Here is an 18,577-nt window from a genome sequence, read left to right on the forward strand (position 1 = left end):
TTTGGCCCCATACTAACATTCAGAGTACAAACAAAATCCAGTGTGAGTCAATTTGTTGTCATTGTAAATTAGAAATACTGCACAAGAAAATTGCACATTAAGAAGGGGAGTAGATGTTGGGTGTGTATTTTGAATGCATGAATGATATAAGCATGTAGAAAATCACTATAGCCCCCACATTAAAACTACAAAGTAAATAAATAATCAGAACATAAATCAGATGTTTTGATTGAAAAACAAGAGACTTTACTTATAATACATAGCTTTACAGTCGCAGCATCGCCCCGTACCAGCTGGTGGCAGTAATGCAACATTTATAATATTGATGAAGAAGAAGAACTCGGCGATTCCCTACTTTGATTGGACAAAGTACCACGTGGTTAAGTCGTCCAACCCGGAAGAATGACTTGTTTATCGTTGCTATCGTCAGAGACGGTTTAGGAAGAGCATATTTACTAACATTTCTGGTAAGTGGAGCTAATTTGTTAAGTCTGGCAACGAATTATTAATATATTATTTTCTAAACAACAATATTTTCATTCGTACAAGATGAATAAATTGTTCATCATAGATTTAACAGTGTTATCGCATACATCTTCATTAATGTGAGGGTTTTCTATTCGGCATTCATGAGTTAAGTTTATCAAACATTTAGGGAACTTTTTGAGTATAACAATAGCTAACATAAACTTTTTTAAAAGAACATTTCTATTAGACTATTCAAACCGTATTTTATATAAAAGAACGCAGTTTGTAAGTTGTATTTTGGTCCGTTGGTCTTCAGTTGTAGAGCAGTAAATAATAATGCTTGTGATGTGATGAGGGTCACGCTTTTGGTCAATCGATTTCACATTGATTGATTGAGTACACCAGGTATATATTATTCATTCATCACTTAAAAGGCCAAATTATAAGCTGTAATTTAAATTGTCTGTTTTTGACAAATGAGTAAACCTCCATCTGCACGTCTGTCAGGTATCTTTTTTTATTTTTAGGGCCCGAGCAGGCAACGACCTGCGAGGTCCCTATTGTATTTCGAATGATTATTATTATTTTTTTTTTTTCTTCTTCTTCCCAAATGATCGCATTTTTCACTGCCTGAACATACCTAAGGGGCCCGTTCAATACTGCTTGCAGTCCTAGTTATTATTTTATTTTTGATGTTTTTATGTAAACAGTGTTTACTTCTCTCAATATAGGGTTCATTTTAACTACTTAATATACGTTTATGAAGTTTAAATAAATAAAAAAATGTCTCATCACTTTCAATTTGTCATGTTTTTTATCAAGTTCAAGTTACTTTATTTGTACCCAGAGGTATATTTTGTTTGCACTATAGAGACCTCATACACGCACACAAAAGAGGCACATATCATACATCATTCAACTTAAGACAGTGGGAGTTAAGAAATGGCAAGTTAAATAAAAATTAAATCGGATCGCTGCGTGGTGCATGCCACAGTAAAAGTACTAATACCACACTGTGAAATGACTCCACTCCGCTCATTTTAACTACCTAATAAACTTTTAAGTGGTTTAATTTCTAAAAATGGGTAATAATTTTAAATGTATCATGTTTTTCATTTTAAATCTTGACCTGAAAAGTAATTAAAGCTGTCAGCTAAATGTAGAGGAGTAAAAAGTACAATATTTGCCTTAAAATGTAGTGGAGTAGAAGTATAAAGTTACATAAAATGTACTTAAAAGTACCTCAAAATTGTACTTTAAGTCCGGTACTTGAGAAAATGGACATAGTTACTCTCCACCATTGCTACCTGCCTCTTCTAACATATACATATCAGTTCTCCTTCAGACACTGTATGAGGATTAAAGGGATAGTTTGTGCATTATTATACAAAACTTGGTACAATTATTGTCAATGCTCTCCTGAGGATAACCCTTTAAGGTTTTATTGATCGGCCCCTAGGTGGCACTGTGGTGGCAGTCTAATTTCATATTTGGTACCGTGGCCACACTATAACACTTAAGGCAATGAAATTCATAGGGGTGGTATAGACTGACCCCTGTAACGCACACACCCCGACGGCAGCATGCCCAGACACGCATGTACTGCGAGGGCCGTTCAGTACTGCTTGCAGTCCTAGTTTATAATTATCTTTTTACTTAGAAAGGAAAATTTCCATCACATACACCAATTACAGCCATAGTCATTCAAGGACATAGGAAAGGATGGGTGTAGAAAGTTTAAGTGATTTGTCCAAACTGCCCTTCTGGGGTTTCTTTTACAGACTGGTATCTTAATGCAAAGAGGACACAAACATTGGCGGGACCAAAATGGCATCCTACTTTGATGAACACAACTGTGAGCCCACCAACCCTGAGGAACAGTATCGCCAGAATGCCTTACTTGAATTGGCCAGGTGAGGCTAAACACACCTCAGACACATCATACAGTTAGTAGTTTACAGTGTTGTGGTTTACTCTTGGTCTTTGTGTACAGGTCTTTGATGCAGGGTTTGGACTTATTTGACTCGGGGGCATACGACTTATCAGACTGGGATCAGCGTCTTCCCCCTCCAGCTGCCAAAACTGCTGTTCAGACCCTCACTGTGGTCATCATTTCTCCAGAACAAGCAGGTGACACATCCAGTAGAATGAAATGTTTGATATTCAGATTTACAATCAGCCAACTTTATTTTACTGACAATTAACAAATGTAGAGGAAGAACTTTGTGATGGCAGAGAGAGAGAGAGAGAGAAAGACTAAGTTACAGACATGCTCAGGGAAAGTAGGGAGGTATTTAATCTGGCTGATTGTTTTTACAGACAAAGGTCTCAAGTGTCCTGTGTGTTTGCTGGAGTTTGAAGAACAGGAGACGGTTCGAGAAATGCCTTGCAAACACCTTTTCCACTCAGGATGTATTCTGCCCTGGTTGGGCAAGGTATAGCTGACAAATTTGCATTTCAGGGTTTTATTCTACAACAGACATGTAATGTAAAAATTTCAGTGGGTGCTTAAAATTCCTTATGAGTCTTTTGTATGTTTGCCATCATAGACTAACTCCTGCCCACTCTGTCGACTTGAATTACCAACGGACAATCCAGAGTATGAGGAGTTTAAAAAAGACAAGGTAAGTGTGTGTGTTAAATATATATATATATATATATATAATGGTACAAATGATCCTCGTGTTCTAACTTTGTATTCAATACGGTATCAGTCCATGGCTGAAATGTGTTTTCTGTCCTGTAGGAGAGGAGAAAACAGAGGGAGCATCGGCTGGAAGATCTACATGGATCCATGTACACATGACATGACAGTGCTGTGGTGCAAGTTTGTGGCACAGTGACATTTTACAGAAAATTATGAAAAGAAAAGCAAGCTTCAGGAAATGCATAAGGCTGCATTCATGCCATTTCATAGAGAATGTAAAGTAAGGGGGTGGGAACTAACGCCCATGTCTGCCTCATATTTGTACTTCTAAAACATCTCCATATCTCCTAACTGGCCTTAAAAGAACCACAGAACTACAAGCATTTGTTGGTCTGTCTCAGTAGAATCCAATATTACAAATATGTCACACAATAAAAAGAAGATCCTGGTTTGACTACAAGGCTGCCCACTGGAGTAGCCATCTGTCAATGTTTGATTGCTTAGTTTTTTCTGTTTTTTCATTCATTCATTTGACATGGCATGAATGCATGCTTTAAGTTGGTTAAATGCTTGTTCCTTCTTAGTTAGGATGAATATATAATGTATGATGAGTGTGCTGTTGACAGCAGCCCTGAAGCATTTCTGTTCAGTCTCTTTATTCCTTTTTAATATAAATCTATGAGCTTTAAACGCACAAAAAACATGTCAGCTGTATTTAAGTTTACATTAATTATTCAGTCAGGAACATATTTAAGTAAGTGACTATTTTGTTTTCCAAACACGCATACAAAAAGAAATGAGTGCATTTTAGCAATGCAGTTCAAATGTAGTCTAAATTATATACACCTGCATGAACTCTGGGCACTCATTAACGACAGATTAAAAGAAGAAATGTCAAAATCGCCATCATATCCAGACCTTTAGTCCTTATTCTTCACTTTTCAATATGCATTTTTTATGTTCTTCCTGGTGAAGGCACACATTTTTTTAACTCTGTGCCCAGAGTTTAACACAAGCAAAGGTCTTGGAGAGTCACAGAAGACATTATACAACTATCTTCAGTGGCTGAGTAGTAATCCTCATGAGTAAAATGAGTCTGGTTCCCCTTTAACTTTGACCCATGATGTCTTTATCTCTTCTGGCCTGGACAGAGGAACAAATAACATAACCAGTATGGTCTGGATATGTTTTGATGCTTCCACAATACAGCAATAATGTTTGCTGTTTATGCACATGTGCTAACACACACCATTGGACCTGCTAACACTGAACAGCTGTGATTTTTAACCAACAGTATGTATGTATGCAAGTTAGTCATTTTCATGTCACGTGCTCTGCCAAAAGTTGCTTCCATTTCTGCTTGCAAATAAACCATTTTCTCTTTATATAAAAAGAAACGACCGCAAATCAAAGACTATTGGCCATAGTTTCAGGATGGTACTTGTACTATTCCAAACTGTCTATATACCAAATACGTATGACTGATTTCATTTTGCTTGATGTTTTCAGCAGGAACTTGACATTTTTGTAGTTCTTAGGGATACAAAGACAATTTTCTGTTTCAAGAACAACCCATGCAAAACATCTAATAATTTATCATTTTTATTTCATATTTGAATATAAATCTCTGTCAAATGAAAATACCTAAATGATAGACAAATCATACATATTTACAGAATTTATAAAAGGAAACAAAATAATCTGTCTTGACTTGTTTTTGGGTATTTCTCTGACTCCATTAACCATCTTTGACATATTTTTCAAATCGAGGAAATATGACTAATACATTTTTATAGACATTTTTTCTGTTGCAAGAGTTCAAGACATGTACAGGTCAGGCAGCCTTTTGTAATATAGGATTCTCCCACCAACAATAGGACAGTTTACTGGAGTGTACATTTTGACAGAAAAAGAAAAAAAAAAAAACAGTTGTAAAATCCACCTTTAAGTTTTGGCCTGTGGAAGATGGTGTTATGGAACAGATGGTGTTACAGAATAAATCCAACCCTGATGTGAGGGCTCATACAAGCTGCCATTTGTAGTCACACTGTGTGACTTAGTTACAGTTTGGTGAAATTGGCTACAGCTGAACACAAGATCAAAAAAAAAAAAAAAATCTGAATATGTTTCCCTGGCACAGTACGAGGGATAAGGCTAAAACAGTGCAATCATACCAATTCATACACCTACTGCTGACAAACAGAGAACCAACAAAAACTCAAGTGGACTCCAGTCTTTTTTGGCAAGATTTGCAGAACAAGACAGAATGGGAAGTTACATTATTTGCACAGAAAGTAAAGAAAACTGACCTGACACATGATGCAGCTCGTGTTAACAGCACATCCACTGTCCTGTCAAATGCTGACACTTATTCAGACTTTGTGGATGGAGCTGTGGATTGCTGAGCTGCCATCATATTAAATACTGTTCCCGACCTCAAACCATGAGATGGAAAACATGTTGGAACTCTAGCTTTTCAGAACATCAAACCCACAAAAGATAAAAGAGGTAGGTGATGTGACCTTTTTAAAAACGTGTATTGCTGGCATCCAGTGGTTAGACAGTTAAAAATGTATCGACACTACGCAGAGGGCAGAACACTGTTATGAAACATACTTCTCGAACGGCTCACAGAGAAATAGCTCACTCACTTAAATAAAAAACGTACTCTGAGTTTAACCTAAACTGGGTGGCATTATGTCAGCTTTAGTTTGTGGCAGTCTGGTGTTAATTCATAACTGTAAATATCACTTTGAGAGGGCTTGGCAACAGGAAATAATAGAAAAACCTCAATATAGGACACACTTTCCCTTCAGTCTACATCCTGTATGTTTGTAACACTGTATTGACATTTAGATGCCATGAGGTTAATGGCACAAGGCCGACAAGCATCATATCCACCTCAAAGTTAAAGGCATACTATGCAGGAATAGTGTTTGTTTCTGTGCTGCGTCCACTATTTTTGTAGCTTTCTGCCCAAAGAGTGACACCAGAAAATGCCCCAAATGCAGCAAAACTAAAAAAGTGGTGATTGATAGGGATGGTTTTCATTATTTTTGTAAGAGTTTATACAGTCTTTTGTTTTTAAGGAAATTCCTGCATAATATACTTTTAACTCATGACAACACACCTTTTCCTAGAACTACTGAGAAGGCTCGACATCGCTTTCATAATTAACAGAACATCAATAATTCTCATAACTCAAGTAAGGCTTCCAAGGGTCCAGCCTGGAATCAGATCAGTGTGGGAGAGAACTATGCTATTTTGTAAATGTGTTTTACCATCACACTTTACTATACGATGTAGGTCACTTAAATGTCTTGGTGTCACTTTAGGAACAAAAAACCTGCTTTCAACTCCAACACATTGAAAAAAAAGGCATTATTCACTCCAACGGAGTAGAAATTATCATAGAATTGATGGGAATTATTGCACCGGACATGACAGTTAATAAAAAATAAAAAAGGTAGCTTGAAATGTAAATGTTACAACAAAAAAATCATCAGATCATGCAACATGTGGGATGATAAGGGAATGACATCGGGGGGGACTTCAGAGATTCTCCGTTAAAGTGATTGAGATGATCTCAAGAATGATAGTGGCTCAAGATACATATACACAGTCTCTAAATTAATTAAAAAATACCATCGAAATTTTGCATTCAAAATCATCTGTGCAACCAAATCAATTTGTCAAGTGAAATGAATGATTTTTGCCAATCATCTGACACATAATTTATGCTTGATTGATTTAAAAAAAAGGCCATATGCTTACAGCCTGTAAAACATACATAACTGTTAACTAGTCACTTCTCAAACATTCAGTATTTTCTACTTACTACGCGAATTCAAAAACTCAAACAGAAATTGTTATTCTCTCATTCAAAAAGTGTGCCGTGCAGAGATAAGCAAAAGGCCAGAACAGGTGGGCCGCGCAAAGCATTGGGTAGTTCATGAAGGAGTGTCTAGGCAGGGGAGAAAAACTTTGTGGGCACACCAGTGATGCACAGTTAGAAAAAGAAAAAGTGGCATTCAGGAAACAGACTCCCGTGAAGAATTGGCCAAATCTACAGCCATCTTAGAAAACATTCATGGTTGCAGGACTCACACTGGCTCCACACATCGCTACAGGACATGTGACTGCAGTGGCTCGCACCAACATTGGGGGGGGGGAAAATAAAGATAGTACAGCATTACAGATGGGATAACCTGGTGTTGGGTCAATGGTTAAGATAAGATATCAGAACTTCCTCCACATGCTGCCTGTCGTCTTGCCTTCCTGTGGGAGCCCATGATGCATCTCTGCAGTGATCTTTCAGACCTTTGGGCAGCGATGCACAGCTACAACATGGCTATGCTCTCTGGGGTACAGTTGAGATGTGTGGATGTGCTGCTTCCCCCTGGGGATTTCAGGCCCTTAGTCGCTCCGCCCAGTGCCGAGCCCCGGGCCCTGGGACCCATGATAACCCCTGAGCCGTGGTGGTGGCTCTGCTGCAAACCTGTCATCATGGTCTCGCTGGTGACGGTGCCAAACTCGTAGGTGAAGGTGCCGTAGAAGACCAGGATGTCCACTGTGAAGACCCACTCACAGATGGCTGCAGCGTGCTGCAGGACGAAGCTCTCGTGGATGAAGAAGATGCCGCCTGGGAGGACGGTAAGTCAAAGAGGACAAACAGGAAAAACAAATGCAGCGCCTTTTTCCTATTTCACGGAATCTACAGTGGCACAGGAGGAGAGCATAAAATGGCATGAGCCTGAGCCAAATCCATGATATAATGACAGGAGATATATGACAAGCAGCTTAACCTCAGGGTGCCAGATGTGAATTCATTTCATGATTAGGGTTGAATTGAAATTGGCTTTGCAGCTCCATTAAACAGATGGGTTTTAAAATGGGATACCAGTCAGTGAGAGCAGTGTATTCACCTGTGGTAGGCTGTGCTCAGATCATAAACATAAACATGAAAGGTTCTCATCCCTGCGACTAAACATTAGAGGGCAGACAGGAATACAGACAATGAGCGGTGGTGGAGGAGGACTGGTGACCCTGGATGCCTCCGAGAGGCAGGCAGGGAAGAGAGAAGTAAAGCATCAGCATCACTGTTGTTGGGAGGGCAGGAGGGGGAGAAGAGACTGAGCCCAAACAGATGTTATCATGGCCTTGCTGTCCTGACAAAGCTAAAGGACAGACATCTTAATCTGCGCAGTAGTGTTTCAAGGCTGGTGCAGTGAAAAGGAGAAAACAAGGGTTCTCTACACTGTTTTATCAACATGCCGCCACCACTGATTGGACTGTGAGTAAACTGAACTCAGGATGACAAGGTTGAAGGGGAATACTGTTATTTCTCAACCTGGGACCCTTTTTCACCCATGTTTGTGTTGAAGTGACTGAAAATCAGTTGAAATTGGTCCAATAATGAGGGAGAGACATGCAGGGAAGTGACATAAGCTGTACACTGTGAATGTATGCATTATTATGCTCGTATTTGCCACTGAGAATCACACAAGATTTTAGAACGTAATCATTCCCAAATGTTCCCAGACACTTATAACAATATGAGCTTCCACAGGCCAAAAAACAAAGCACTTTTAGTGGAAGTAAAATAAGCGTGTGCAATTCCCCCCTCGGTTTACATTATAGGTCGTTTCACCACTGCCAGTTGTAGCTCTCTTCCTCAATACTGGATTGTTTAAAAATAATTATTGTCCCCATTAGTCACTTAATCACAAAAACCTGAGAAAATTGGTTCTGGGTTGAAAAATACTTCCCACGAATAAGGCACGTTACTGAGTCAGGACAAAGCAGTTACACACCAAAAACACATCAGATTAGAAATAACATACAGTACATAACTGTTGAATCTACACAACTGGGGGACGTCCCACGGCTAAGTAAAGGATACTGAGGACGAGGGAGACCATGGCTCCCAGTGCTAGAGCCACTCTGAAATGGGCCATCCAGTAGTCGAGGGCGGTCACAGCCACCCGGTAGGTGAGCACACACTGCAGGCACACAAACAGCAACCCTGCTGGAAATGCCACACCAGCACCCACGTAGTGTAAAGATTTGGCGTGATCAACCTGACAAACAGAACCGTGCAGTCAGAGGGGTTGTTTCCGCTAATCTCAGGTCCAAATAGGAAGCACAAAGTTGCTAAAATTTTAATTTGATTTATTCATAATTACCTGGAAGTTGCCCACCATGACCAGACCGACAGCGTTGGTGCAGCCGGACACCAGAGCGCTGGTGTTGACCCAACATCGGTGGCTGTGTTCGATTATCTGGGCGTATCGCAGAAAGCACACCATCACCACTGCAGGTCACAGGGGAAAACATAAACATTTACATTGCATCCACACACAAAATAGAAAAAACACTGCACAATACAACTGTAAAAGCCTTTGATATGAAGACAGGAGGACAATTAAAACACCATAGTTTAGTTAATATAAATAGTGTAGGTATTAAAATGTGAATCAAAGGTTTTTTTTAAAGATTCCAAAATGCCTTGAACCTGATGCCCTCCTCGCTTGTTTACACTTTTAACTTAAAGCTGGTGGATTGTCATGTGACTGCACCCATTCTGCTGAGCTTGGACGATCCCACTTGTTTTACAGCTGTCTCAGAGACTATTTATTCTGTGAACTATTGAAATCTCTGCTTGCAGGAGGGGGAACTTTTCCTGGCAGTCATTGCCATTGAAAACTATAAACCCGCAGGTTGCTATAAGTTACAGTACCACCACCAAGGCAGTAAAACAGTAAAACAACTCAACAACTCTATGGAGGTCAGAAGGTCAAACTAAAGCATCCAGGCAGCTTATACACTAGTGAGAGAGAAGGAAGCTGACAATAGACTGAATGGCAGACAGAAATTAAACATAGAAATGAAAATGAAATGAAAAAATTATGTGAATTATGTATCAATTGTGAAAACAGCAGGCGAGACGCAATTGAAGGCAGGAGGAGGGAAATTGGGCCATATCTGAGTGGTGTTAACACGAGACAGGAGGAGGGGGAGCAGAGGAGGGAGGCCATGAAGGGTACATGCAGGACAGAGGGGGGAAGTGGAAGGAAAGCCGCATTCATTATTGATTAGAGAGCACAGGCTATTTCCAGCCCCTCCGTATCTCTTGGAGGCTACTGGCTGACGTCTGTGGGCACCATGGAAGATTAATATAACACACCTCAGCTATACCATTCATTCATTGCTCTGTGTTAAAGAGCAAAATGCAACAGATCACAAATTCAACATTACATATTTAATAATCAGATTTTGCCAATTTTTACAATCCATTACACCATATTTGTGGAAATATTTGGACAATCCACTACAGTAAAGACATAAAATAATATTTAATTGAAAATTGTTTATATATATATTCCACATTTTGAGAAATATACTTAATCTCTTTGTTGCTGAGATATAGTTCAGATGATTGATACCACTCTCATATCTGTGTACACTAAATATAAAGCTACAGCCAGGAGACAGTTAGCCTAGCATTGCACAAAGAATGCAAAAAGTGAGTCTGGCGTTCTGTCTAAAGTAAAAACTTTTTTTTAGCACCTTCAAGGCTCATTAATGCATTATATCTATTATATTTTGTATTTTTATAGATTTGTTGTACAAAAACTAAAGAGTAAAAACAAGAAGTTGTTGTTTTATGGGGAGTTATGCGCTGAAATTATTTTTCTCCGGACACAGTGACTTCCCAGATTCTCCACTGGTTGCCCGGCAACCTAACAGAGACATCAAGTCCTTGGGAAGTCACTGCCCAGGGCAAAGAAATAATCCAGCACATACCCCGCCTGTAAAAACCACATCTTAATTTATAAGTGAGCTTTGAAGGAACCAGTATGAAAAAAGAGCCCAACTAGCTGTTTCCAGTCCTTAAACTAAGATAAGCTAGCCATGTACTGGCAGTACATTCATATTTACCTCATAGACATGAGAATGGATTCAATCTTCTCTAACTCAGCAGAAACGTGAATTGGCTGGTTACATTTTCTTTATTAATGCTATTCATAAACTTGCTCAAACCAATTGTCTTTTGTCTTTCAATGACAAAAGTCTGTGTGTGTGTGTGTGTGTGTGTGTGTGTTGTTTTAAATTCAGTTAGAACACAGCCTTACCCATGAAGGCTCCAACGTTGCCGATCAAGCTAAATAGGCAGCTTTCAGGAGGGTAGGAGCCACATTTACTGGAGCACATGGAGACAAAACAGCTCTCAGTATTAATAGGTAGCAGAATAACCTATACGAACATACAGAATCACTGTATGCAAAGCCACAGCCCCTTACCATCTGTCAGTATAGACAGCCATGTACAGTCAATATGTGGGAGCAAATAAATTATGATTACACACATGTAAACTATGCTTGCTAATACAAAGATGTAAAACCAATTTGCCCTGATATCATATCTGAAATTTAGATGAGGCCTTTCCTCTACATACTCTGTAAAGAAGCCTGCCAGTCTCATGATGCCTTCTAACAAGAGTGCTTTTGTACTGCCAGTGGTTAGAGGCATATTTGCAGATTAAACTAATGCAGTTTATGCAAAGCGTGGGTTAATGACTGTCACAGAGCCACAACATAACAAGGTGCTAATTCATGCCTCTGGGCCTTTGCTGGCACAAAATTGCTTTTGTATTCTGCAGAAACAAAGAGAGGAGCAGAGGTAAAGTAGCAGACCTGATGAGGGGGATGTCCTGGATGGTGCAGCATGTCTTGGGAAAGCCTGGTCGGGGCAGCTCCTCTGTGCATGTTACATTGTAAGACCTGAAGCAATGACACAATGAGTTCAGTTCATTCCCTACTGGTGTGTGTGCAATCAGACTGTGTCCGTATTTTAAGATGTGGGATCTTAAGAGTCTTGTGCTTATTCCTTCAGATCAAAAGAGGAAACTCACTCACCAGTTCTCCACTGGACAAACATGGTGATTCATCACAGCCATGGCGTACCTGTGGGCAAGAACACACCATAATTTAAAGCAAGAAAGGTCAGACACAGCGCTCTGATCCCTGATGGCATGAGGTGAACTGTTGTCAATAAACAAGACCCCTTTTCTGGGCTTCAAAGAAAGGACCCAACAGCACGAATGGATACTCACTGGAGCATGTGAATATACTCAAATAATAACTGACAGTGTGGCTATCTCAGTATATTATTTACATGATCAAAAATTAAAGATGGTAATGCACACAGGAATGTGTTGGTGTGCAAATAGCTTTTGATACCCAGTTACACAACCAGTGAACACGCACTTGTTGCCCCATTTGTGCACCTGATAAAATTAACACATTATGTTTCAATGTGACACCATATGTAACTCACACAATCCATATTCCTGTGATGGAGAAGGCAGACAGGCTGACAGGCAGGACGATCCAGGCAGTCATTGGGCTGGCAGTGAGCTGGCTTTGTCCCAAGCATGGGGTGAGAGGGGGGCTTCAGGCTGGAGTGGCGACACGACAGGAGGGATCAGGTGGGGGGTGGGTGGGGGTGCGGGGTCACTAACACACAGGGAAACACACAGGGGGGGACATGAGAGGAAAAAGGGGGAATGGCACAGCTCTTCTGCTCCACAGGGCCCTGCAGCCACAGCAACCTGAAAGAAGAAAGGGAGAAGTTTTACTACACATGAAAAATACACATTCAGTCAAACTAATCATACATCTGTGATTACACTCCAGGAGTTGCTTTGTACTGAAGACTTGCAATTGACCATTTTGTGAGTTTCCACTTTCCTTCAGTGTAAGCCATTACTAGGCTACATTGTTCTTAATAGCAGTTGCATGTTGCTCAAAATACAACACTGTAACTGTACTGCCTTTGTGTCTAACTTGCCTTGATATACAAAGCTGACTTTGAAGAACAGGGAGCAACAAAGACTGACTGCCTAACACAGCAAAGACTACAGTCGACAGCTGACAAGCATGTACGTCCTGCTTGCGTGACAGGAAGTAACACGTGGTCTGTACATTGTACTCCTAGGAGAATATTGGAAAAAAAACTATCCGTGGAGCTCTTCTCATACGGCCGAAAAACAAATTCATAATGTGTCTGATCAAAGAATGCAAATTGTTGAACTGGTGCACACTCAGCATAGTGGAAAAGGCCTATCATAGGACACATTAGAATGTCAGCCTGATTTACACCTGCATTATCCCTAAGAGATAAAATAAGTCAAATTGTATATAATACAATAAATAAAATACAATTCTATAAGGAAATTACCCTATTCTCACTTCACTTATATACCTTGGCAAACAATCCTCAAACACTATTTAAGTCAAGTATTTTTGGGTATTGTCTGTGTTTTTTGTCTTAGAAATTTGACTCTTTTTAACAGTGTGTTTCAGTTCAAATAAATGAATTGTAAGTTTGGTCGGCTAAAAATCTCTTCTCTTAAAGACACTCTAGGCGGTCCACTGTTCATTTTTTCTGGCAAGTATATTTTGTTTTAAGTCTGTCTTTCCATAGCCAAAACCAGCACAGTGAATTAAAGATGCACCTTGTTAACCAAGCTAACAAGTTAACGCTAGTGTTAGCGGGTAACTTAGTGTTAGTATGCAGGCTGTTACAACACCATTGTTTGAATATGGTCACTACTGGATCAAAAAAAAAAATTACACCAAACTTGACTCACAGTTCACTAAACCAACAGTATTTTCCTCTATCATGTTTAACATTAGTGGAAATGTTTTTCACAAACCCTAGTGTTGACTGTAAATGGTTGTTTTCACTTCCTTGTCTACAATTTGATGATGTCCATGTTTTATGGTGATTTTTCTCTAAATGTCCCCAACTGTAATAACAGCAGTGCTATGAGGAAGAAAGACAAGCACCTCTTGAAGAGTAATAAACACAAACATAAAGCTGCGAAAGGTACTGTTGGGGCAAAGTGTACCCTTGTGAGAATGAGGACTCAGCCAAGGTCAGCTCTGTGGTGGAGGGAAGCGTGGGACAACACATATCATTTTACACAGTGTACAGTCACAAGTGTGTCCTTTGCTCAGAGGGAATATACAGTGACCAAGATGAACTTGTCTTGAACTAATCCACATGAAATGGAGCCCTTGTTCCAAAAGAAAGCTTAAAGTCAGAAATAAGGCAGTGTTTAAACTAATCTAATGTACATTTTATAATATCTGCCTCATGTGATCATTGGTGATAACACTTTTAAGCCAGCTGCAGCTTTGACCTTTGCTCTATATTGAATTATGGGGGGTTTGTGTTTTGTATGTGTGTATATATATATATATATATATATTTATTATTTTTTATTTATTTATTTTACATTTCTCTTCACTTAATGCAGCACTTTTAGATGACCTATTGTTAAAAGTGATCAGTTATGTAATTAATGACTTACTGACAGCATCAGCTAGCTCATACAATGCCAAAAAACATCTATATTATTCTTGAGAAAATGTTTCACCATTTCAGACACTTTATAGACAAGAATTTTATATATTCAGAAAATAATCAACTTATCAATTGTTATTGGCAGCCCTGTAAACCATGTAAAAAACTATGTGAAACAATGTCAATGCTTTTACAAAGTTTGTACATAGAGAAGTTACTGAATAAACAAGTAAGAAATACGGCTACAAGCCACTGATAAATTATTATTTATCATGGTTATATGATGCTGTAATGGAGACTCAAGTATGGAATTTTAGTGGGCTTTCAACTAAAGCTTGTCAGAAGTCACCAGGAGTATAGATTTTCTAAGGAGGGAACGGGTGTGCTTAAAGACTAAGATAAAGCATTGGAAATAAAAATGCCTATTAGTGACCCCCCCCCCAACACTCCAGAAAACAATGACTGACACCACCCCAATGACCATTACCATCTGCCACACAAGCTCCTCCATCTGCATGGACATCATTAAACAAACAGACCTTGAGTCACAGTGAGTGAACGGACATTTGCTCTCAACATCACATTTGACAGCAGTTCAACAGCTTTTGTTAATGAACTTTGTTTGGACTGTGCTGCTGGCCAAACACTACTAAAAATGTTTTCTCTCCATCCACTTTAAAATAGGCAAACATGTTGGACAGGATCTTTTCTTTGGTTTTCTTTCCAAAATAAAACCTTCACCCAAGATGAAAGACCCTCTTACTTTTATATTAGTTTTTAAAAAAACTGCAGTTTGTGAGCAATCAGTTTTCATTTGTAGTTGTTGGCTTCAGCATTGAGTCAAGAGTGTATTAGAAGATACATCTATATCGTTTATTATGCTAAATTATATTACACTATGCTACATTTGTTCCTGTAAAATGTGTTTTCAGTTTATTTCCTATATTTAAATTGTATTCTCCTTTTCTCTGGTAATTTTCACAAACACACACGGACTAGATTTGCACTAGGACATGTTCACACGCAGCTTTGTTTCATACATCCATGTTGCTCTCCTACCCTCAGCATTCAAGTGTAGCCGTTTCCTCATATGGCTTAGTGTAGTTGTTCCCTCTCCGGAATATATAGTCAGCAGAAGAGTGCTTGCAAAGGCTTTTTAAGTGCTGTCAAATACAGCGCTTTGAGCAAAGGCCAGAAAACTCACTGCAAGTTAATGTTGTTTTACAGTGTTCTCACCAGACAGTGAAACTTGCTAATCACAGCAAGGAGAATATATAAAAGGCAACAATAAAAACAAGCAGCCTTCATGGCTCACATAAAAAAACAGCCAATCACCTCTCATTGTTGACCCACAGCAAGCAAACCATAACTACCAGATACAAAGCCAGATATTTTCCACTGTCACTTTAAGGTCTTAATATAAAAAACAAAACCTGGGCTGAGGTGTGCATTGTCCTGCTTACAGTATAAAAATGTATTGTGGTATAATACTAATGGTGACAATACCTGGGTGTGACTGGACTTGAGCAGTTTATATGATTTCTTACATAATTTGTTTATTTGTTTGTTTGTTTTTTAAACATCTGTAATTAATAACAGTTAAATCTTAGAATTGACAGTCTTGTTCTTTATTTGCTTCAAATACAACAAATCGGCATGAAAATTTAATTGATAATGGTTGGTAAATAACTTGGATTTTAAAAATGTAATTGCTTTTTGTATTGTGATGTCAGTTGTCAAATCATCAATATTAGTTATTCAACATATACATATACGTTTGGGCCTTGGAATATGACCCACATAACACCTTTTGTGTTTACTTGTTAATATCAAGAGACAAAATTTAACACCTCACAGTTAGAGCCTGATTAACTTGGCAGACATTATTGGATGATATTGGTTAATTAAAGGCATCAATTGACTGATACTGAACATGCAGTACTGATGTTTATCTATTTAATAAAAAAGTTTTACTCTTCAACATTTTGCATTTCTAGAACTGCCTCACATTATAATATTATATAAGTAATTTATAATGTTACATATTTCTCTAATAAAGTTATTTGTTTATGAAAAGAGCCTCTGTATAGTCATGTTGGTTCACAATCCACATAGAAAATATCTATTTTTATTCCAGCTAAACAATACACTATAACAACATATTGGCAATTGGTAAATGTTTCCTCTCTAAAACCGGTTGCAGCTTTAGTTTAAGTCTATGTTATATAGTATGAGTCAACTACTCTCAGTAGTAATATATAGCATTACTTAACTATATTTCTTGAATTGTTCATAACTAGCCTTCATTGAGTAGCTTAAATTCACCTTGTTAATCATAACTGTCTGTCTGTTTGTGCCATGGACTCTTTATATCGTCACACTGTTAAAATAATTGCCCAAGTCATTTTTTGTCAAAATTGTGACTCTTATGTAGACACCTTCAAAATAAAGTGTTACCATATCTTGCTTAAGTCACAAAAGCATGTTCAAAAACTTGCCTAAGTCTTTTATTTATCTTAAGTTACATAATTTACACACAGTGTTAATACTATGCCAATAGCCATCCTTTGTTGCATCCATACAAAACTTGAAAAAATGACTTGGGCGATTATTTTAACAGTGTGATGATATCCTGTCAATGCTTTGTATATATGTACGGGGGGCCATAACACCCCCAACCCCCGCAGCCATTCAGAGGAAATATTCGCCACTGTACTTGTAAGACTCGATAAAACTGTAACAATTTACTTTAATAAACACCGAATTAAATGTATCCACTCATCCACAGCGGAGAATCGCGTCCAAACAGAAGGAGCATCACCTCTGTCTGAGTTCGGCTGCTGGCTCTCTTGAACCTGGTAACGGTACCGTTAGCCTTGTTAGCTTCATCCTAGCTAGCTAGTTAGCCTGCACTTTACCAGCTGTCTTGACTTAACCGCTTCTTCATTTCCGCTAAACTAAGCGACAAGATGCTAAACAAAAGACAGTTAGAGGACCAGAACACTGATGCTTCTGGGACAGTCAGTACACAAAAAGCAGTATGCACCTACCTTCAACCTGCTATGCCCACCACAGACCTCAACAACCTTGGTTTCCCTTTAAAAACAGCCTTTTCTTACAGACCAGGCTAGCCGCAAACCTATTTTCCGGCTGTGCTTTTCAAAATAAGACATAAAAAATAGTTTCACTGTAAGAATAGCGTTGAGGATTTTATACAAAAAATGTATGTTTCTTTTTACAAACCCATTCCGTTGATGACAATGAAAGTAGAAATATAGAATATGCTCTGCGGAGCAACGAAAAAGATACAGAAAACGTGTTCACACAAACAAAACAGTGAATGAAAGTAACAACTTGGAACTATGCCCATCACCGGATTTGTCCTCCAGCCAGGCAGTAAAAGAGATATCTGCGCCTTCGGTGCCAACCAGAATAAATCTCCTTACAAGTCAGTTTAATTTACGTCAAAACTTTTACTCAGAGTTCAGTCCCGTTATCTTGATATTAGTATTTTTTATATTAATATGGCGCTTTTATTGTCGTACACTGGCATAATCTTTGGTCTTATCCTGGTGTAAGTAACTTGACGCAGCTCTCAGCGTTGTCAGGCCCTGCTGCGCGACACCTCTGTCTGTAGTTTTTGGTGAAAATGACCAATGAGAAGTTTGAATCAAAGCTGGGAAAAGGTAACGTACCTCCCGACATAATACAAGAGCAATGCGATTACACTTCAAAAAAAAATGATAGGCCAAGAAACATATTTGTAAGACTACATACCTGGTTGCATGCATGGGAAATGGCTTTCTTGAGAGAAATGAGATGATAATTTCAGTTTGTTAAATATGTAGCTTATAGAAATAATGAAATAATGAAATACGCTTTCTCACTAAACACATATCTCTGAAAGACGTGTGTGATCATTAATATTATTTATACCCGGGCTCGTCTTACCGTGGCTGTCAAAATATCTTTCGAAGTTTCATTAAAAGTGGCTCAATAATATTTTTTGTTTCTTGGGATTTTATGATGAAAAGGATGCAGCTCTGTATGTCAAACCAAAGTGGTTTTCCGTTGCAGTCATTTTTACGT

At 38.7% G+C, this 18,577-nt stretch overlaps 2 protein-coding genes across 3 annotated transcripts; one reads left to right on the plus strand and one right to left on the minus strand.

Moving 5' to 3' along the window:
* Positions 1-391: 391 nt before the first annotated feature.
* Positions 392-3,526, plus strand: rnf181 (ring finger protein 181). The gene is made up of 6 exons (XM_059336877.1): positions 392-467; positions 2,250-2,381; positions 2,462-2,598; positions 2,788-2,903; positions 3,018-3,092; positions 3,215-3,526. Exons 2-6 carry the CDS (start codon positions 2,296-2,298, stop codon positions 3,272-3,274), a joined length of 474 nt encoding a protein of 157 aa, XP_059192860.1. The 5' UTR covers positions 392-467; positions 2,250-2,295; the 3' UTR covers positions 3,275-3,526.
* Positions 3,527-4,701: 1,175 nt separating this feature from the next.
* Positions 4,702-18,577, minus strand: LOC131974531 (transmembrane protein 150A-like). Of its 2 annotated transcripts, none has more exons than XM_059336876.1 (8): positions 18,440-18,577; positions 12,455-12,728; positions 12,034-12,081; positions 11,812-11,898; positions 11,251-11,318; positions 9,301-9,428; positions 9,018-9,195; positions 4,702-7,757 (listed from the first exon to the last, which is right to left on the minus strand). In XM_059336876.1, exons 2-8 carry the CDS (start codon positions 12,517-12,519, stop codon positions 7,456-7,458), a joined length of 876 nt encoding a protein of 291 aa, XP_059192859.1. In that variant the 5' UTR covers positions 12,520-12,728; positions 18,440-18,577; the 3' UTR covers positions 4,702-7,455. The 2 variants fall into 2 exon arrangements, with proteins under 2 accessions (XP_059192859.1, XP_059192858.1); XM_059336875.1 differs by lacking the exon at positions 18,440-18,577 and adding an exon at positions 17,539-17,601.

This window comes from Centropristis striata, chromosome 7, assembly GCF_030273125.1.
Source record: "Centropristis striata isolate RG_2023a ecotype Rhode Island chromosome 7, C.striata_1.0, whole genome shotgun sequence".
In the NCBI taxonomy this organism is placed as follows: Eukaryota; Metazoa; Chordata; class Actinopteri; order Perciformes; family Serranidae; genus Centropristis; species Centropristis striata.

Excerpts from the sequence above, each read along its gene's own strand:
- rnf181 (XM_059336877.1), top strand. The coding sequence starts at position 2,296 with ATGGCATCCTACTTTGATGAACACAACTGTGAGCCCACCAACCCTGAG. Across the intron at positions 2,382-2,461 it reads GCCTTACTTGAATTGGCCAG|GTCTTTGATGCAGGGTTTGG; the intron begins GTGAGGCTAAAC and ends CTTTGTGTACAG. Across the intron at positions 2,904-3,017 it reads TTCTGCCCTGGTTGGGCAAG|ACTAACTCCTGCCCACTCTG; the intron begins GTATAGCTGACA and ends TTGCCATCATAG.
- LOC131974531 (XM_059336876.1), bottom strand. The coding sequence starts at position 12,519 with ATGACTGCCTGGATCGTCCTGCCTGTCAGCCTGTCTGCCTTCTCCATC. Across the intron at positions 11,319-11,811 it reads CAGGACATCCCCCTCATCAG|TAAATGTGGCTCCTACCCTC; the intron begins GTCTGCTACTTT and ends CATGTGCTCCAG. Across the intron at positions 7,758-9,017 it reads CATGGTCTCCCTCGTCCTCA|GCGGCATCTTCTTCATCCAC; the intron begins GTATCCTTTACT and ends CCGTCCTCCCAG.